We start from the raw sequence: 19,103 nt of genomic DNA on the forward strand, positions 1-19,103 counted from the left end.
AAAAATGAACAAGCATCAATAATTAAGCAGATCATTCAAAATGAATCAGAGCATGATGCATAGCAATTGTAACAAATGTAAATAGCAGTTATTCAATGTACAAGGGATTGTTTTCCCTATTTTGAAATTCAACCTAAAATTTTATTAAAGATTCCTAAGGGTTATTTAGAGTCTTTGGCTCCCCCTTCACTTCTAATTTTGTATCCAATTGACTAGAATAAGAGATAATGCAAGTCGTCTACTACATTCTAGATTTAACTTAATCATTCATGACATGATAGTTTAAAAAAAAAACATGAAAAACAGCAGAGGTAGTCAGAGAATTAACAAAGGCAGGTTCTAGTAGCATATGTTACAGCCTAAAACAGCCCTGTAACATACAATATTAACGTACAGCATACAATTACTAGAGTTTTATCTGCACCTAACTGTTGGATGTTATTTTCGTGAAATTACGTTCTGTAAAAAATACATCAGCATATTAGGCTGAGTTCAAAAGCCAGTAAATTTTAAACCATCTGTAAATTGGTTTTATGCTTTAACTTCTAGGTTATAATTCCCATTACTTTTATTCTTTTTTAACTGTTTTCATATAATATACATAACTAGAAGAAATAGGCTAACTAGCTGTTTTACTTTTCACAATATTTACAGTAGCTACAATTCATTTTTAAACTGCCAGTACTACATCCTTTTTACAGTCATAACATTAGGAAAGACCAATAGCAGTATCAAAGTGTGATCAGAACAAGAAAAACTACTCTACAGTCACAATACATTTAACTTTTTTTCTTTAAGTTCGTTCACATCACCCCAGCGCCCCCCTTCACCACCCCAATAGCTAGCAGACCACCTAACTCTAGAATACTAAACCCAGTAATGGTAGTTAAGTACTAAACTACACGACACCCTTATCACAAATGTGAACATTGTATTCACTTAAAACAACAGATTCCTATACTTCTCCCATTGAAAGTCACAATATTTTATCACCAAAACTGGCAGCCAATAAAAACATCAGAATCTGTATCACTAGGGTCTATAGTCACCTTAAACTAGTTGGGAGTTGTCTAATCAACAGAAAACCAATTATTTAATATTAGTAAAAACAAGAACTCCACAATAGAACTGTTAAGGGCAGACACTGGTAGTGTTAAGATTCTCTCTAGGAAAGTACAAACAGCTTACGATATTAGTATAAAAATGTCCACTTAAGTTTTAGTGATTACCTACAAATGTTAGGATAAGCTAACTAAAAAATGTCCAGTTATAGTTTAGTGATTACCTACAAATGTTGGGATAAGCTAACTAAAAAATGTCCAGTTATAGTTTAGTGATTACCTACAAATGTTGGGATAAACTAACTAAAAATGTCCACTTAAGTTTTAGTGATTCCCTAGAAATGTTGGGTCCACTGTGGAAAGTTTTGCTGAGAGAAATGAATGGATGCAGTAGATCTAGTGATTGCCTAGAAATGTTGGGTCCACTGTGGAAAGTTTTGCTGAGAGAAATGAATGGATGCAGTAGATCTAGTGATTGCCTAGAAATGTTGGGTCCACTGTGGAAAGTTTTGCTGAGAGAAATGAGTGGATGCAGTAGATCTAGTGATTGCCTAGAAATGTTGGGTCCACTGTGGAAAGTTTTGCTGAGAGAAATGAATGGATGCAGTAGATCAGGGTCTGCAGGTCAGAGCACTCAATCACCTGGGAAACACAAACATACCAGGTCAGAGGTCACTGTGTTGAGGTCATGGTTAAACTAAACACATACATATATTTTAAAATGTTACCAGTTAGAAATCACTTTGGTAAACTAACAAATCTCTGGAAAAGGTACCTGAGTTTCAACTTGTTTGGATGCATCTTTTATAAAGTTCAAGGTCAGCTTGGACTGACCATCATCTGATGAACTCTTCAACTGGGCAAACCTGTAGCTCCACAAGATGCTCTGTCATGTAGGATAAAACAGTCAACAATAGTGACAGTGAATGGTCTGACATGTGGTCAGACCACATAGTCAGACCACATAGTCAGACCACATAGTCAGACCACATAGTCAGACCACATAGTCAGACCACACAGTCAGACCACATAGTCAGACCACTTAGTCAGACCACATAGTCAGACCACATAGTCAGACCACATAGTCAGACCACATAGTCAGACCACATAGTCAGACCACATAGTCAGACCACATAGTCAGACCACTTAGTCAGACCACATAGTCAGACCACATAGTCAGACCACATAGTCAGACCACATAGTCAGACCACATAGTCAGACCACATAGTCAGACCACATAGTCAGACCACATAGTCAGACCACATAGTCAGACCACATAGTCAGACCACATAGTCAGACCACATAGTCAGACCACATAGTCAGACCACATAGTCAGACCACATAGTCAGACCACATAGTCAGACCACATAGTCAGACCACATAGTCAGACCACATAGTCAGACCACATAGTCAGACCACATAGTCAGACCACATAGTCAGACCACATAGTCAGACCACATAGTCAGACCACATAGTCAGACCACATAGTCAGACCACATAGTCAGACCACATAGTCAGACCACATAGTCAGACCACTTAGACCACATAGTCAGACCACATAGTCAGACCACATAGTCAGACCACATAGTCAGACCACATAGTCAGACCACATAGTCAGACCACATAGTCAGACCACATAGTCAGACCACATAGTCAGACCACATAGTCAGACCACTTAGTCAGACCACATAGTCAGACCACATAGTCAGAACCACATAGTCAGACCACATAGTCAGACCACATAGTCAGACCACATAGTCAGACCACATAGTCAGACCACATAGTCAGACCACATAGTCAGAACCACATAGTCAGACCACATAAACCACATAGTCAGACCACATAGTCAGACCACATAGTCAGACCACATAGTCAGACCACATAGTCAAATGACCAACTAGATAGTGGTCGAACTAGTGAGATGACCATTATGACAGTGGTCAGCATTCCCTTACAAGTAAAAAGTCTTGTAAAAATGAGCTACAAATTGAACAGAATCTAAGACAAAGCTACCCCACAGGTTAAGTTTACCTTAGTCTGATGATCATACAGAGAGAAGCCTTGCTCCAGGTCCAGAATCAGACCAGACAGGTGATCTTGCCAGGTACAACCAAATGTTTTACTCTGGGGAGGGGGGGGGGGGGAGAAGAGAGACAAAAAATGTTTAACTTCCAATGAGAAGCTATTTATAAGACAGAGCCCACAGTCCATAATGGCTCTGATATAATATGCAATACAATCACTGTTAAGGGTAGATAACAGTTTTCATTATGAAGACACAAAAATCTTAATTAACTACCACAAACAACAGTGTGGGTGGGTCTGTATATTTTAATCATTACAGTTGTCCATTCTTGAACCGCTTTGTCAATAATATTTTTTAAAGATGTGTAGTGTATATTAAAAAGTGTGACTTAGCTAATTATAGGATTTACAGAAATCAAACTACTGTGTCAGAACATAAGTAGGTTAGGTTGATTTACATTGGTGCTTATAGTAGTGGCGTCACTAGGAAGGGTGACACCTGGTATGGTCAGCACATCCAGCCCCCCCCCCCCCCCCAAGTGACACTACTGTATATCCTCTAACTACAAAACTCAACAAGTGACACTACTGTATATCCTCTACACTACAAAACTCACCAACAGACGCTGTACAGCCAGGTTGCTTGCTTTATACCAAGCCTTCTCCAGGGCCAGTAACTCAGCACGACTGTCTACACTCAGACAGATGATCTCCTTAGTGCCAGTTAAGATAGAACAACAATGCTGCCTGCTGTCTGGTAGCTCTGTGTCCTAGATGAATTGTAACAGTGTTACTGTTTGTGTCTAGTTAGTGATGTTACTGTTTGTGTCTAGTTAGTGATGTTACTGTTTGTCTAGTTAGCGATGTTACTGTTTGTGTCTAGTTAGTGATGTTACTGTTTCTCTAGTTAGCGATGTTACTGTTTGTGTCTAGTTAGTGATGTTACTGTTTGTGTCTAGTTAGTGATGTTACTGTTTGTGTCTAGTTAGTGATGTTACTGTTTGTGTCTAGTTAGTGATGTTACTGTTTGTCTAGTTAGCAATGTTACTGTTTGTGTCTAGTTAGTGATGTTACTGTTTGTGTCTAGTTAGTGATGTTACTGTTTGTGTCTAGTTAGTGATGTTACTGTTTGTGTCTAGTTAGTGATGTTACTGTGTGTGTCTAGTTAGAGATGTTACTGTTTGTGTCTAGTTAGTGATGTTACCGTTTGATTCTAGTTACAGTTTGTGTCTAGTTGGTGATGTTACTGTTTGTGTCTAGTTAGTGATGTTACTGTTTGTGTCTAGTTAGTGATGTTACTGTTTGTGTCTAGTTAGTGATGTTACTGTTTGTGTCTAGTTAGTGATGTTACTGTTTGTGTCTAGTTAATGATGTTACTGTTTGTGTCTTGTTAGTGATGTAACTGTTTGTGTCTAGTTAGTTAAGTTGTATCACACTGTTATAGTTGTATTTCAATATTTTAAAATATTTTTTTTTTTAATTGAAGAAAAGTTTGTGTTACATTTCAAATTATAGATTTAGAATAAGCATTTTATATTGAGCAGAAAGTTGTGTAGTTGACTGGTTTTAGAAAGTTACCTTAAGAAGCTTGAGCATACATTCATAAACTTTAAATTTCATCTCACATTTGGACCAGTCACTGGAGTGCATCTGTGGAGAGAAAGTTTGCTGCTCTCAATAAGGTAAAAATTGGACTGGTAAAAATTTGACTGATTATTTGATCTAACTGATCTAATTTTCTATAGTGACACTCATAATGAGTTTTTAAATCTGGCTGTTGTAACAATTAGACTCGGGGGGGGGATGACAACATCAGACATTAAACAGGCAAAAATTGTTAAAAAGCAATACAAAAATCAGACTTGCTAGAGGGGGAGAGGGGGAAGAGGCACCAAACAGGTAGACAATACAAAAATCTCAATCACTCAGGGGGACATCAAACAGGTAGACAATACAAAAATCACTCACTGGGGGGACATCAAACAGGTAGACAATACAAAAATCACTCACTGGAGGAACATCAAACAGGTAAACATCAGCAGCCTTTAGTGCCAGGAACTTCTCCCTCCAACTCTGCCAGTCCTGCTCATGGGGCAGCTTCTGGTGGGCCCATCCCATCAGGTGGATCTGGGAAAATGGTTGGCGGAGTCTTAGTTACTACTTCCCTCAGACATATACAGTCTTGTGTTTGGGTCAGTTACTGCTTCACTCAGACATATACAGTCTTGTGTTTGGGTCTTAGTTACTACTTCACTCAGGCATATACAGTTAGTCTTGTGTTTGGGTATTAGTTACTGCTTGACTCAGACATATACAGTTAGTCTTGTGTTTGGGTCAGTTACTACTTCACTCAGACATATACAGTTAGTCTTGTGTTTGGGTCTTAGTTACTACTTCACTCAGGCATATACAGTTAGTCTTGTGTTTGGGTATTAGTTACTACTTCACTCAGACATATACAGTTAGTCTTGTGTTTGGGTATTAGTTACTGCTTGACTCAGTCATATACAGTTAGTCTTGTGTTTGGGTATTAGTTACTACTTCACTCAGACATATACAGTTAGTCTTGTGTTTGGGTGAGTTACTACTTCACTCAGGCATATACAGTTAGTCTTGTGTTTGGGTATTAGTTATTGCTTGACTCAGTCATATACAGTTAGTCTTGTGTTTGGGTATTAGTTACTACTTCACTCAGACATATACAGTTAGTCTTGTGTTTGGGTCAGTTACTGCTTGACTCAGTCATATACAGTTAGTCTTGTGTTTGGGTCTCAGTTACTGCTTGACTCAGCCATATACAGTTAGTCTTGTGTTTGGGTCTCAGTTACTGCTTGACTCAGCCATATACAGTTAGTCTTGTGTTTGGGTCTCAGTTACTGCTTGACTCAGCCATATACAGTTAGTCTTGTGTTTGGGTCTCAGTTACTGCTTCACTCAGTCACAGCCTTTTATTTGGGACCTAGTTTTACTGTTCAGTGATTTAAAAGTCTGCCATAGTTTTATTGCTTATCTCAGCAATGCCAATAATAATGGCGATCAAACACTTTTGCCAGTCTTTTTTTTAACAAAATGTATTTAGCATTTAATAATTGAGAGCTAAGGATTTAATATTCATAAAATAGTTGAAGAAAATAAAATAAAATGAGCTCACATGATCTTCTTTGGTCATCAGCTGATTGGTCATCTGAATCTGACAACACACATAAAATTAAAGCTTCATTAAACAACTCATTTGAGTGAAGACACACAAAAATAATAATACATAATAATCAAAGATCGCACAACTACACTTGATAACAGCATATTCATGCCCCTTTCAATGTTTACAGTTTCAAATTTCATAAAACCACAAGTTTACGCTCTTAACAATGGGAATTTTATATGAATCTGAAAAGCTTTTAGCTAAGCCAAAAAAATCTGGTCTGGATTGATCCAATCAGTTGTGTTCATTTTACCCAAAATAACATACTAAGTGTGTGAAGCTGCTTGCAATGATGGTTATCTAACAGGTTAAAGTCTAGCTGCGCTGCAGGAATGGAATGATTAGAACTTACCATTTGTGAAAGCAAGCTTTGGGTCTTGGCTGAAATCTTTTGGTAATACGACAACATGGAAGTTTTCTCAGAAAAATAAATGGGCCCTGATTTAGATCCATCAACACCTACTATATCAAAAGAATCCTCCCTAAAACAGAAATCAAAATATTACTTGTTTTAGAAGAGAAAAAAAACATCAAAAAGTAAAAATTGCAAATAAATATTTGATTCCTGGTTTAACATTTATTTATAATTCACTTTAGTGTTTGCATAGTCCCATGAAATAAAATTAATGATACAGTATGTGATAACATGGATTGGAATAAAACCTACCTAATTTTATCAGAACCACAAATGTATCTGGATATTCTAGCATATAAAAGAGGAATTGTGAGAGCTGTCAGCCATTCTTTCTCAAGTCTTGGCAGACTTGCCAGGAGCACATCCTATAGACATTAAAACAGTTTTAGCCAGGCTATTTTTCTAAAAACTGACTATTTAAACCCTAACAATTAAAAAAACTTAAATATAAAGCATAAAACCAACCTGTTTAGCTGAACAAGGACCATCCCTTGCTTCATTACCTGTAGAATAAATAATCGAATGTTAAAACTAGTCAAACACTAATCAAAATAAATTTAAAAAACTAAATTCACACTTTTAAAATATTTAAACAAAACTTTTTATTTTTATTAACAACAATGTTTTCTTCAGCTACCTAATTGTTTTAAACTATAAAATTGTCAATACTTTTCAAGCAATATTTTGTCTACACCTCCCTACAAACATATTTTTACTAAAAAATATGTTGGCTTAAGACAAAATACAAGTCACAAGGGTGACTACAACCACATCTATTTTGCAATAACAAAATCATATGTGCTGTTCAGTACTACAGAAGACCTGGGTTAAAACATTTGGATTTGAATACTGTTTAACCTTCTGTGTTCTAAAAATACATGAATCTACTAGCTTAAAATGTCTAACCTTTACAGCTCTCCACATTCACCCCATACATGAAACTACTAGCTTAAAATGTCTAACCTTTATTGAGAAAGTAGGATGCAGGCCTGAAGTGTCTGACTGACAGGGAAACAGTGTCTTCACTAACTTCTTTAAGCAGTGACACTACCTCATCGTGTGTACAGCTCTCCACGTTCACCCCATACATGAAACTACCAGCTAAAAATGTCTAACCTTTATTGAGAAAGTAGGATGCAGGCCTGAAGTGTCTGACTGACAGGGAAACAGTGTCTTCACTAACTTCTTTAAGCAGTGACACCACCTCATCGTGTGTACAGCTCTCTACATTCACCCCATACATGAAACTACTAGCTTAAAATGTCTAACCTTTATTGAGAAAGTAGGATGCAGGCCTGAAGTGTCTGACTGACAGGGAAACAGTGTCTTCACTAACTTCTTTAAGCAGTGACACCACCTCATCGTGTGTACAGCTCTCTACATTCACACCATTCACCTGTTACAAGAAACAGATATGGGGCTTAGCGTCACAATGAAATTACATTAATTAAAAATTATTAAGATCAAAGTTCACTGAGTATTTATTTAGCAGCAGTAAAATTAGTGGCATCAAACTTAACTTTGAGATGGTTAAGACGATCATGTTTTCCTATGAAAACAGTTATCTACCTTTAACACTAATGTATAACTTATCAGAACCATTATGGACCGTTGGTTCTGTCTTATAGATGTCTTCTTATTGGAAAGTCATAAGATTAGAGACAGTAAAATTAATGACATTAGACTTTACTGTACGCTCATTAGGAAAGTATTAATATTAGCAACAGTAAAACCAAGGCTCACCCTGAGTATAGCATCCCCAACAAGCAACTGGCCACAGCGATCTGCTGCCTCATTCTTGATCAACCTGGAGATGAGCACAGGCAGCCGATGTTCAGCCCCTCCCTTCACACACAATCCAAAGCCAGCACCAGGCTCTCTTGTTATCTCCACCTCTCTCACCTGGGATAAGAAACCATTCATCTCATGCTGCGCTACTTGCATAAGATTACAGCTAGTTTTATATCAGACACATGAACTTTTCTACCAAGGGACATATATCTAGTAAGTTTAAAAAGTAAAGCCATTCATATGCAAATCTAGACATGATAGACTTTACACATCTGCAAGACAGTCCAAATTAAACTGAAGGGTTTAAATGATTTATCTGTCAATAAATACATTGGAAGCTAGTTACACGTGTTTCAAAAAATTATTATCTTAATATTTAAATCTGATATCTGCATCTCCTCAAAGAACTAAAGATCTACTAACATGTTCCCTTGATTTAAAACAACATCAAATTATATCTACCATGTTAAGAAAAACCTCATCTTCCTCATCCAGCTGAACACTGATCCACTCTTGTTTCTGCACCAGAAGAGCATCAGGATACAGCATCAGTCTGATAGGGATGGGCTTGTTCTCTGCATCTTTAAGGGAAGCTTCAGCTATTTCGGGCTGCAAACATAAGCAGTTTTACAATTGACACATCATTGCTAGTGCAAAATTTTACAGACAGGTTGTAGGACAAAATATAATAAAACTGATTTCAACAATAACGTCATGATATATGACATTACTATCTAAAATATAATGGAGAGCAACAAAGTCCGAACATGTCTAAATTATCATAGTGATCAGTTACCTTTCTACTAAAATATTTACTGAAATAGCCTATGATAAACATTATAATGCAACAAAACAAAGCAGCTTGCTTTTTTTTTTTTCTATTGTTATAATTTAGGGCCTTTTTATTTGCCTGAACAATGACCCCATAAACACAAGCTAGTGTCTCTGTTCATATTGCTTCACGTACAGTACCACATATCTATCCCACTTTATTAACTTTTCTACACAGCTACACCTAGATCTAACTTAAACAGTAAACAACTGTGATCATTTGATATTCTAAAAATAGTTCTAGGGATAATAATGAAGATCAAAATTGATAATTTTTATATTATTGTTGATAACTAATATACCGACCAGGAACTAAGAATCGCACACAACTAGACTTAACTTCTTTCTTATTGTATGTAGGCTCATTATAATACTCTTTAATTTAGGCCTAGTCTGATATTTTTATTTCCGTTTTAAAAGTTAAACAGTCGATTATAATAAGCAACTAGAAACTAGACATATAGGCTACATCTGGCTAGACTTTAGACTAGTAATGGTATTATCTATTGCTGCATAACTAACTGTTCTGATGATCTTGCAAGGTCTTGCAAGCATAATAATTTAAAGTTGAAATTATTTAGAAACTGAAAACAACTGCTTTTACTTTACTTTTATGTCATTTTATGAAAATGACTAAATGACTGTCCGCTGTGGTGTAGGATCAAAAACATTTAATCTACTCGAGAATCTAAAATACAAACTAGTCAAGCCTAGATCTGCAACTTAGATCTAAATTTTGAGACATTTTTAGTATAAATTTTTTACTCTCCTTCTCTGCTATTCTGGTGGAGAGTTGAATCATTGAATGTCTGAATGAGAAGTGCAGAATGAAGAAACTGAAAATAACTTAAATTCTAATTTATTTTTTTTTTAAGACAACAAAATATCAGACAAGCAATCAATCAACGAATACCTCTTCTGTGGCTGCCATTGAAGGAAAAGGTTGATAATAGTATTTTTAAGACATCAAATTTTAAAATAGTAAAAATTAAGCTTCATTTCTGTGTTTTGTCTGCTAGATAGATGGTGATATCACTGTCTTGCTAATACCGGAAATGCAAATTGAGTTATCTGTAGTGGTAGATTTATTTTTAAAAGAGCATTCAATCCAATCCAAAATTTATTGCAAAAACACTCTGAAATTTATAAACACTATATATTTCCAATGAAATCACTACAATACTCTTAATTCTTTTTAAAAGTAAAAAAGTTATTTCGAAATTTTTATTTGCATCTGTTCTTTTAGTCTCGCTGTACCCCGTGATGCTCGGTCTCAGCACTCTTAGCAACGCTTAGCAACTATGTATACAATTTGAGTTGTTTCCCTCAGCATCTACATTCAACTGAGTGTTGTTTCGAACTGAATAGTTTGCAATCCAAAATTATGGAGGGTTTACCATTTCTCCCAGGAAATTCGTTTCGTGATCCAACGGTAAAGACTTAAGTATATTACCTAATAAATTTTATCTCAAAATAAAAATTATTTTAAATAATCTGGGGTTGTTTTTTTTCAAGTTTTTTTTTGTGGGTCAGATTTGGTTTAAAGTTTATTTAGTTTAAAGTTAAGATTACTAGCTTGGTCAGTTTAGTTTAGATAGTTAAGACTAAGAACTTTTTAACTGTCAGTGTCATACCAAGAAGATGTAGAATCTAATCTACATTAATATTATTATTACACTACATAAGTAATATTATTATTAAGTAAGAGTTACAGACACACTGCCAGTATCCCTGATTTTTTTTTACTGCATCATCTTTCATTATTTATAACTGATATAACCTATACAATTAAAAACATGTAATCCCTGATAGAAACACAGAATAATGTTTATAAAAATTAAACAAAACTTGGAAAACATTTTAAAAGACAATGTTTAAGGCTTAATGCTACTTGTTTAATCCTTTATATAATATGCTTATTTCAGCAAATGAAGTATCATGTAAGTCAGACACTAGGATATAAAAATGGTTATGCTGTTCAAAAACGCCCTGAGCGAGGAATTGGAGGAAGTCAACTGTTTTACAACAATCTTTCTGAAGGAGAACTGGATGACCTGGCAAACTTTAACCCCACACTGACCTATGGTCAAGCTAAGCAGGCACCACCAGCAGCTTTTATACCAGCTCATGTTGCTTGGGATAAGAAGGTAGAAGCTGGTTGCTTAATTTAATTCATTGTTTTTAAAGCTTAATTCAAATATTAATGTTGTTATATTTACTTTAAATATAAAGTAAATATAACAACATTTAAAAATATTTCAACGTTTGTGGTAGCATTTTTAAAAAAAGATGAATTTAAATATTTTTGTAATGTTTTGTAATTTTTGTCATTCAATTCAAATCTTAGGTCCTCAAATTTAATGGTTATTTCAAACAAACTGTCCATGAATCACCTGATGAATACTATAGAGTCCGTCCTGTCGACATCTACTACTATTTAGAGGATGACAGTATCGCAGTTATTGAGCCACATGTTGAAAACTCAGGAATGCCACAAGGTATATAAATGATCTTATCAAGTTGATAATTCAAATTTAACATTTTTAATGACTATTTATTTGGTTTTTTCTTTATATTTTAAAAGTATTTCTATAACTTTCTGAACAGGCAAGCTTCTCAAGCGTCAGCGCTTGCCTAAGAATGACCAAGGTGATACATGGCACTGGAAGGACATCAATCTTGGTATAAATGTAGTATTCTATGGGAAGACCTTCCATATCACTAACTGTGACAAGTTTACTAAGGTAAGGCTTCTATCTCATGTCATGTGACTTTAGTTAAACAAGTCCATAAATAGCTCAACAGCTTTCTACTTATTTAAATAAAAGCTTAAAATATATTTTTTTGTTCATCCCAGCTTCCAATTGTTCATTTCTGTCTTATGTTATAGTTAAGCTGAGTACTAATACTTTTAAAATAATAATATTTTGGGGCCAATTGTGCTTTTAAAAATTAAATCTGGTAGACAAAGTGGATTAACTTTTAGGAGTTCCTGAATGAAGTTTTAAATATGTATATATGTGTGCGTAAATATATGTGTGTGCTTAAACTGGGACTGCATGGTCAGTTCAGTAATGCTCATGGCTACTAAACTGAAAAGTCCTGGGTTCAAACCTCTGAGCAGATGAGGCTTGATAGCTGGGGACAGCAACCCAGCTAGGAGAGACAACTCCAAAATCAAACAACTGCTACCTTGTAGTTTGTTCTTGGTTGGACAAACGCTATGAAAGCAAATCCAAAAGAAAAGCAGGCTGAAATTTGGGTTCAAGGCCTATAACTTGCATAACAAATTAAAAGTCTTCTTAATTAAACCATTGTTGTAATATTTACAGGACTTCTTAGAAAGTGAAGGTATCCAAGTAAACGAAGCTGAATACATTCCTACAGACCCATACATCCAGAAACGAGCTGATGCTGTCTCCCTCAGGACTTACACAACTCAGTCGGCTTTTGATAAGCTGAAACAGTTCAAGGAACTGGACCGTAAGGTCTTAAGATTTTACTGTGTGTGGGATGACAGGGACAACATGTATGGAGAAATGAGACCTTTCGTCTTGCATGTAAGGATATTTTTTAAAGTTCTTAAATTTTCTTATATAATAAAATCAAAAGAAGTTTGTATAAATAAGCTTTTCTAATTTTAAAAAAAATGTACTTTCATTATCAGAATCAGTGTATGCCTATCTTCTTTTACCTTGTTCAGCTCTGATATGAATTATTCATATTTTTATCTATACACACTATATTTTGTGAAAGATATAATACATGTTGATGTATTGGTACTTCCATATATTTTGTAAGAAAACAATTCAAAATAAATAAATGGGTTACCATTGTTATTTTAAATAGGATATATTTGATTCATAATTTATTCATTCATTTATCCATCACTCACAAGTACCTTCTACAATATATTCCGTAGTACTACCTTGTTGATGATACTCTTGAAATTCGAGAAGTGCACAGTGCTAATGATGGACGAGACCCATTCCCTGTTCTCATTGGTCGTCATAAGGTTCCTAAAGATAGATTCAACGTCCCACCATCATTTCCAGCTGCAGTGATGGAACTCTCTGACCAAGAGATTAAAGAATACCTAACTCCAAAAGATTTCCAGTTAGGGAAAACTCTCCAGATCTATGGCAGACGCTTCTTGCTTTATGATTGTGACAATTTCACCAAGGGATTCTACTACAATCATTTTGGAATAACAAATTTTGAACCTGTTGAGGTTAAGGGACTTGCTAAAAAATTACCCAAGATGGTAAGATGTGTTCACACTTTATTAAGTGGATTTTATTGTACCACTGAAAAAAACTTTAGCAAAAATAAATGGCTAATGCAGCATAACCTTTACAATTAGTTTAAGTTTAAATGTAAATAGAAAATAGTTTATATTACATTTACCATTTAAAAACAAAATGAATTAGCATTTATATTTCTACTTTTATAAAATAGCATACATTTTGCTCTTGCATAAGCTGGATCATCAACAAATGAAAACTGTAATGTACTTTATTTTAATACTTTCAACTCAGGAAATTGCAGAGTACAACAACTTTGGATCTATTGAAGATTCTCTCCAGTCATGCAACAGCTTAATCCCACAACCACCCAAGAAAGATTTCATCAAAATGCTGGAGAATGACCACAAAGAGCTTCGCTTCGAAGCAATGATGGTAAAAATATTTATGAGAGTTTGATATAGATTTGTGCCCTTTTACAATTAAACTCTAATTTGGTAGAATTTTAAAACAATATTTGCAACATCTTTTATGAATAAATTTTCATTTAAATCTCAGATGCCAGGTTGCAAGGTACACTCTTCTTTTAAAAAATTACCTAATGTTCATTTGTGGTGAAAGTTTTAAAAGCTTTAAATTATTTTAAAAAAAAATTTTTTTGTTGTATGTTGAACTTCATTTTTGAAATTGTGTTCTAATTTTTATACTTAGAACTTAATTGTTACATTAAAAATATAATAGCAATTTAAAAAAAAAAATTAAGTCTATAGGCCTAATTCATTAAAATACATTTTTTTTTTTAATTTGCTTAGAAAAAATTTCTTGATTAATAAAATGTTATCTACACATTGAAAACAATAGTACTATTCTGTTAACCTACTTTTGTTTAATAAGTAATTTTAAAATGAGCCAAATATTAAGTAACCTTAAAACTTGTTAAAAAAAAAAATTTTGTGCTCTAACCATTTTTTGTGTGCAGGATACCATGAGGCCAGAAGATAGGGGAAGACGATTCATCATTAGCTACAGGCTAGCTGATGACATGATAACTATTTATGAGCCACCAGTAAGGAACTCAGGAATAATTGGGGGTAAATTTCTTGAGAGAACCAGAGTTGCCAAACCTGGCTCAACAATGGAGAAACCTACATACTATGGTCCCCAAGATTTTTACATTGGTGCTATAATTGAAATCTTCCGACACAGATTTGTCATCACCAATGCCGACGCTTATGTTCTCAATTACATTGAAGATCACAAATCCCAGTTCCCAGGTTGGAAAGTTTTAATATCCTCTTGATAAAAATTATTTATAGCTTAAAAATATTTGAAATCCTACTTGTAAAAATAAAAGACATCCTTATTTAGTTTCTATTAATCTTTAAATGAAATAATTATTTTTAGTTAGTAAAAAAATTTCTCCACTTTGCTTTTTTTTTTAAGTTTCTAACAAAAAAAATTATTGTGCAATGAAGTAAAATATCTAATTTGTACAAATATCTCATGATTGTACATTTTCTTTACATAAAGAACAAATGTACCAATCAATAAAAGAAAAAGTTGGAAGTGGCCCAGAGCCCAAAGAGGCCATCAAAGGTGGACCTATGAAAGTTCAGAGAAGGTCAGTAACATTGACATTCATAGCAGCATTACACAGACAGATGTAACATTCTCTTACAATATTAAACATGCAAATGTAAGATTTCTTAAAAACTAAAAACAGGCAAATTCAACATTTCCTAACAACTGCACACAGGTAACTTTAAGATAAAGTGATGAATATATTAACATAATCAAATAGCTGGCTTTACGTGTAAGCCCCTGAGATTATGCTTGTATTGAAGATTTACTTTAGAATTAAAAATTAGTATGTTAGAGTTTGTAGTTTTGTTTTAAGCCATCAGCTTGTGCAAGAAAAAATAATCCATTATGATATTTTTCTTAAATCTTAAAGCTTTAAAATTTAATTAACTTTTATTACTTAATATTTAATGAATTTTTTAAAAAATTTTTAGGCCAGGTGACCTTGAAGGTATGGTCCACCAAGTTCGCAGTCAGCTCAAGAAACTAGCCATCACCGACAAGTCCCGCATTGATGAGATGTTCCTGCGATACAACAGCGACCGCACTGGCTTTATAGATCTAAGCAACCTTAGGGATATTTGCAAGAGATTACAGCTGCCTATTGACCAAGATGTTCTTGAAATAGTAAGTCTATTGATGTGAGCTATACCAGCGGGAGTGTAAACTCCTAGTAGGTTCAACCAAGCTGGGAAGATCTGCGGATACGGATCAGACCAAAGCTAACACCCTGGTCCTCCAGGTTGGGGGTTGAAACATAAGGCTAGCAACCTTATCTCGTAAAAAATATACCACTACAGAAACTGCAAGTACACAAACCCAACACCAACTTGGTCGAGGAGGTTCCTTAGAGAGCAGCCTAAAACCAAGTCCACTGGAGTCCGCTGGAAATGTGTAGTTGCAGCCCTTTGCTCCCCAGCCTAAAACTGTACAAACCAGTTACGTAGTTTCATGATAATTGCTGAACATTAGGTTAATAAAAATTTAATACTGTGCATTGCATATGGCATATGGTGTAGGATTCGACTCTTTCTATGCTGGATTCATGTGGTTTGACTATCTTTATTTCCCTAAATTATTTGTTGCCTTTTAGAGCCAAATTGGCTTAAAAGCATATGAAAGGGCTAAGTCAAATACTGACTTGTTATGGTACCCTTTGGTTATCTCAACTACTTTATCATATCAAGAAGAGAGCTAGTAAACAACCCGGTTGTGCTGTTCCTTAGAAATTTTTGAGGTCAAATTTTTGATTAACCTAGACTTGGCCAACATATGTGTATTAAATTTATATATATATATATATATGAAATTTTCATTTTTAACACACACTTTTCACAAAGTTTATAATCCACTTTGAGTTGTTTACAGTTAAAACTTTATTTTTCCCACCATGTTTTATCTTTATTAAGAATATGATCATGTTTTTTAATTTCGTCATCAAACAAAACAATTTATCTGCAGGTTATCAGACAGATAACAGAAAATCCAGAGGGCCACATCAGTCTGGAGGAATGGCGTGAATTCATTGAGAGCACATAAGACAGTTGGATCAGATGTGTTTGCTTCTAGTTACATTTCCTGCATCCTGTGATACCATGGAATTACTGCTTGACTTGTCTGAATATGGGAAGTTTCTCATCTCATTATGGGACAGTTTACAAAAATAGTTATGGTCACTTCATTAATACAGCTTTTTAAACATTGTGAAATTTAAACTACTATTCAAAATTATCTTTTTAAAAAATAATTCTATTTTAAAATTGTTCTGTTTGAAGATCTACCTTTCTCAATTTAAATAATTGTCTTGTTATCCATATAAAATATGTCAATAAATTTATTATTGTTTTATTTGTAAGTTTAAATTACTTGTTTTTTATCAAGTTATGCAAAAACAGGATACAATTTTTGAATATTTTAACTATTGAATGCAACAAAACTTAAGACGGATATACATAGAATATATTTCAGTATTTGTATTTACATGTTTAAAGGTGTTACAAAAATATTTGATACAAAATATACTTCAATGTGAAATAATTTTTTATAAAGAGATAATCATTAGTCCTCAAAAACTTGTGATAGAGAACTACCTATTTGCTAGTTTCAGTTATTTAAAATCATGTTCAGTATTAACAATGTTGTATACACTAAAAACACAAACTGCTGATTGAGAATACAATGAATCCTTATGAGAAATATGCACTTTTTTTTTTTAATTTAAAGGGATGCAACTAGGGATATTTCACTATTTGTGTTTAGAATGTTTTTAAAAATGTTTGCATATTTTATGAAAGTGTTTGGTACAGTTTTGTACTAACTGCATACAATTTTTTTTAGAATGATAATCACTTTACTTCACTAATGTGAAATTATAGATGTAAATAATAAAAGTACTGAAAAACCTTATCATTTGCTGTGTTTCTTATTTACTGCAAGACAACTTAAAAACAAAAGTTATTAATATAACTTGGTGATGCTTATGTTCAAGTTTACAATTTGTATGAAATGAATAAAGCCAGGTTTATAATTCAACATTTTAAAATAAGTGAAAGAAGATAGTACAGTATTTTAAACTCCTTTAATGAGGAATGAATTGTCATAGTTTACAAATGTACATTTCTAAAATGTGTATACACAAACATTTGATATAATGATCAAACATATATAGGTTAATTCATAGTAATTAGATTTTTTTCTGTTTAGCCTACTTAATAAATATTAACAAACAAGTGCTTTTGCCATACTAAGTACTGGTATATGAGGAAGTGTGCAAGGTATAATTCAAGTAGAATAGGGCATTTTATTTCCTAATTTCAGGATCTTTTTTTTTTTTAATTAAGACATCAACATTTTCTATTAAATAAAATTGTTACACATACAAAACTACAGTACAGTTGTTGTTTTTTAACATTTTAAGGTTTAAAAATACAAAGCAAACTTTTAGTATTATAAAATAACAATGGCTCATTAAAGAAATTTGTTTTGGTTTTTATTTCTTCAAATAAGACTGTATTGGTTATACAGTATCACAGAATAGCCTGAAGTTTAATCACATAAAGGAAATTTTTGTACAGTTAATTAGCAACAAAAGTTGGTAGTTTTTTTACACAAACAGTTTGAACAGTTTAAAAACATGTTCAATCTCTTACTTAAATAAGTACTGTAGAGATTCTTATATATTTTAATACAGGAAGACAACTACACATAGTGGTAGCTACTATAAAATATCACATTCAAACAAAACTGGTTCCTCAATATAACATTCACATCATAGTGCTTGGGGGCAGGTAAATAATGTCACACCATGAAATATAGTTATTGTTATATACTAGAGAGTAAAAAAGTCATGTGTCAGTTTAAGTCATGGTTGATACATTTGTTGATTATAGACAAAGCTATTTAACAAAACAAAGTTTGTTTTTCCTAATTTTACACATCATAAAAGTAAGTGTTAGAAGGTGCGTCTACTGTAAACTGTTTTTAATGAAGATGACTTATTTTATCGCTCAGATTTTTATAGATGTTGACCCGATGTCCAAACTTTTATGTAAGAACTCTAATGATAAAACCTACAACATGGTAGAGGGATTAAGATAAAACAATATGGTTCAGATTTTTTTTTTCTTACATGTCTATACTACAGCAAAAGTTCATTTCTTCTATTTCATTCTTACTCTATGCTTACACTTGCGACATGTTTAAAAATAAATTGCAACAACTTAATGTGAAATTAAAATATTTTTCCCATGGAACTCATATACTTGCTGCAAGTTTTTTTTCTAGACATGTATAATATACATGTTGCAAGTGTAAGCTGTATGAAGGAATTATTTTTTTTAGACAATGTCTTTAATGTAAAAACACTCATAGCAAGTTTGTCTTTGGTTAATATGATCACAACTGTACTCAATGTTCTAGACATCACTGACACAGATTTAAAGACCATTCAGCTC

At 33.6% G+C, this 19,103-nt stretch overlaps 2 protein-coding genes across 3 annotated transcripts; one reads left to right on the forward strand and one right to left on the reverse strand.

Annotated features, from left to right (window-relative positions):
- Positions 1–1,360: 1,360 nt before the first annotated feature.
- On the reverse strand, positions 1,361–10,364 carry LOC131940975 (gamma-2-syntrophin). Its single transcript, XM_059299921.1, has 14 exons — positions 10,239–10,364; positions 8,957–9,103; positions 8,447–8,605; positions 7,973–8,099; positions 7,169–7,206; positions 6,956–7,068; positions 6,641–6,770; positions 6,238–6,276; positions 5,097–5,213; positions 4,665–4,736; positions 3,704–3,856; positions 3,093–3,185; positions 1,837–1,947; positions 1,361–1,703 (listed from the first exon to the last, which is right to left on the reverse strand). The coding sequence occupies exons 1-14, from the start codon at positions 10,254–10,256 to the stop codon at positions 1,602–1,604; spliced, it is 1,419 nt and encodes a 472-aa protein (XP_059155904.1). The 5' UTR covers positions 10,257–10,364; the 3' UTR covers positions 1,361–1,601.
- Positions 10,365–10,618: 254 nt separating this feature from the next.
- LOC131940971 (EF-hand domain-containing protein 1) lies at positions 10,619–17,556 on the forward strand. 2 transcript variants are annotated; one of them, XM_059299916.1, is made up of 12 exons: positions 10,619–10,757; positions 11,251–11,472; positions 11,673–11,823; positions 11,933–12,069; positions 12,658–12,885; positions 13,248–13,589; positions 13,864–14,004; positions 14,128–14,142; positions 14,549–14,843; positions 15,100–15,190; positions 15,585–15,777; positions 16,612–17,556. In XM_059299916.1, the coding sequence occupies exons 1-12, from the start codon at positions 10,710–10,712 to the stop codon at positions 16,687–16,689; spliced, it is 1,941 nt and encodes a 646-aa protein (XP_059155899.1). In that variant the 5' UTR covers positions 10,619–10,709; the 3' UTR covers positions 16,690–17,556. The 2 variants fall into 2 exon arrangements, with proteins under 2 accessions (XP_059155899.1, XP_059155901.1); XM_059299918.1 differs by lacking the exon at positions 14,128–14,142.
- The last annotated feature ends 1,547 nt before the right edge of the window (positions 17,557–19,103 follow it).

Source organism: Physella acuta, unplaced genomic scaffold (genome assembly GCF_028476545.2).
Source record: "Physella acuta isolate Inbredline_101_S28 unplaced genomic scaffold, ASM2847654v3 ptg000336l, whole genome shotgun sequence".
Classification (NCBI taxonomy): Eukaryota; Metazoa; Mollusca; class Gastropoda; family Physidae; genus Physella; species Physella acuta.

Bases quoted from the DNA above. Each gene is read 5' to 3' on its own strand.
- LOC131940975 (XM_059299921.1), bottom strand. The intron at 4,737-5,096 runs GTGAGTGATTTT...TTCTCTCCACAG, and splicing joins ACCTGTTTGATGTTCCTCCA to ATGCACTCCAGTGACTGGTC. The intron at 3,857-4,664 runs GTAACTTTCTAA...CAATTCATCTAG, and splicing joins GTATGCTCAAGCTTCTTAAG to GACACAGAGCTACCAGACAG.
- LOC131940971 (XM_059299916.1), top strand. From the start codon at position 10,710: ATGGAGGGTTTACCATTTCTCCCAGGAAATTCGTTTCGTGATCCAACG. The intron at 11,473-11,672 runs GTAGAAGCTGGT...TTCAAATCTTAG, and splicing joins ATGTTGCTTGGGATAAGAAG to GTCCTCAAATTTAATGGTTA. The intron at 15,778-16,611 runs GTAAGTCTATTG...ATTTATCTGCAG, and splicing joins ACCAAGATGTTCTTGAAATA to GTTATCAGACAGATAACAGA.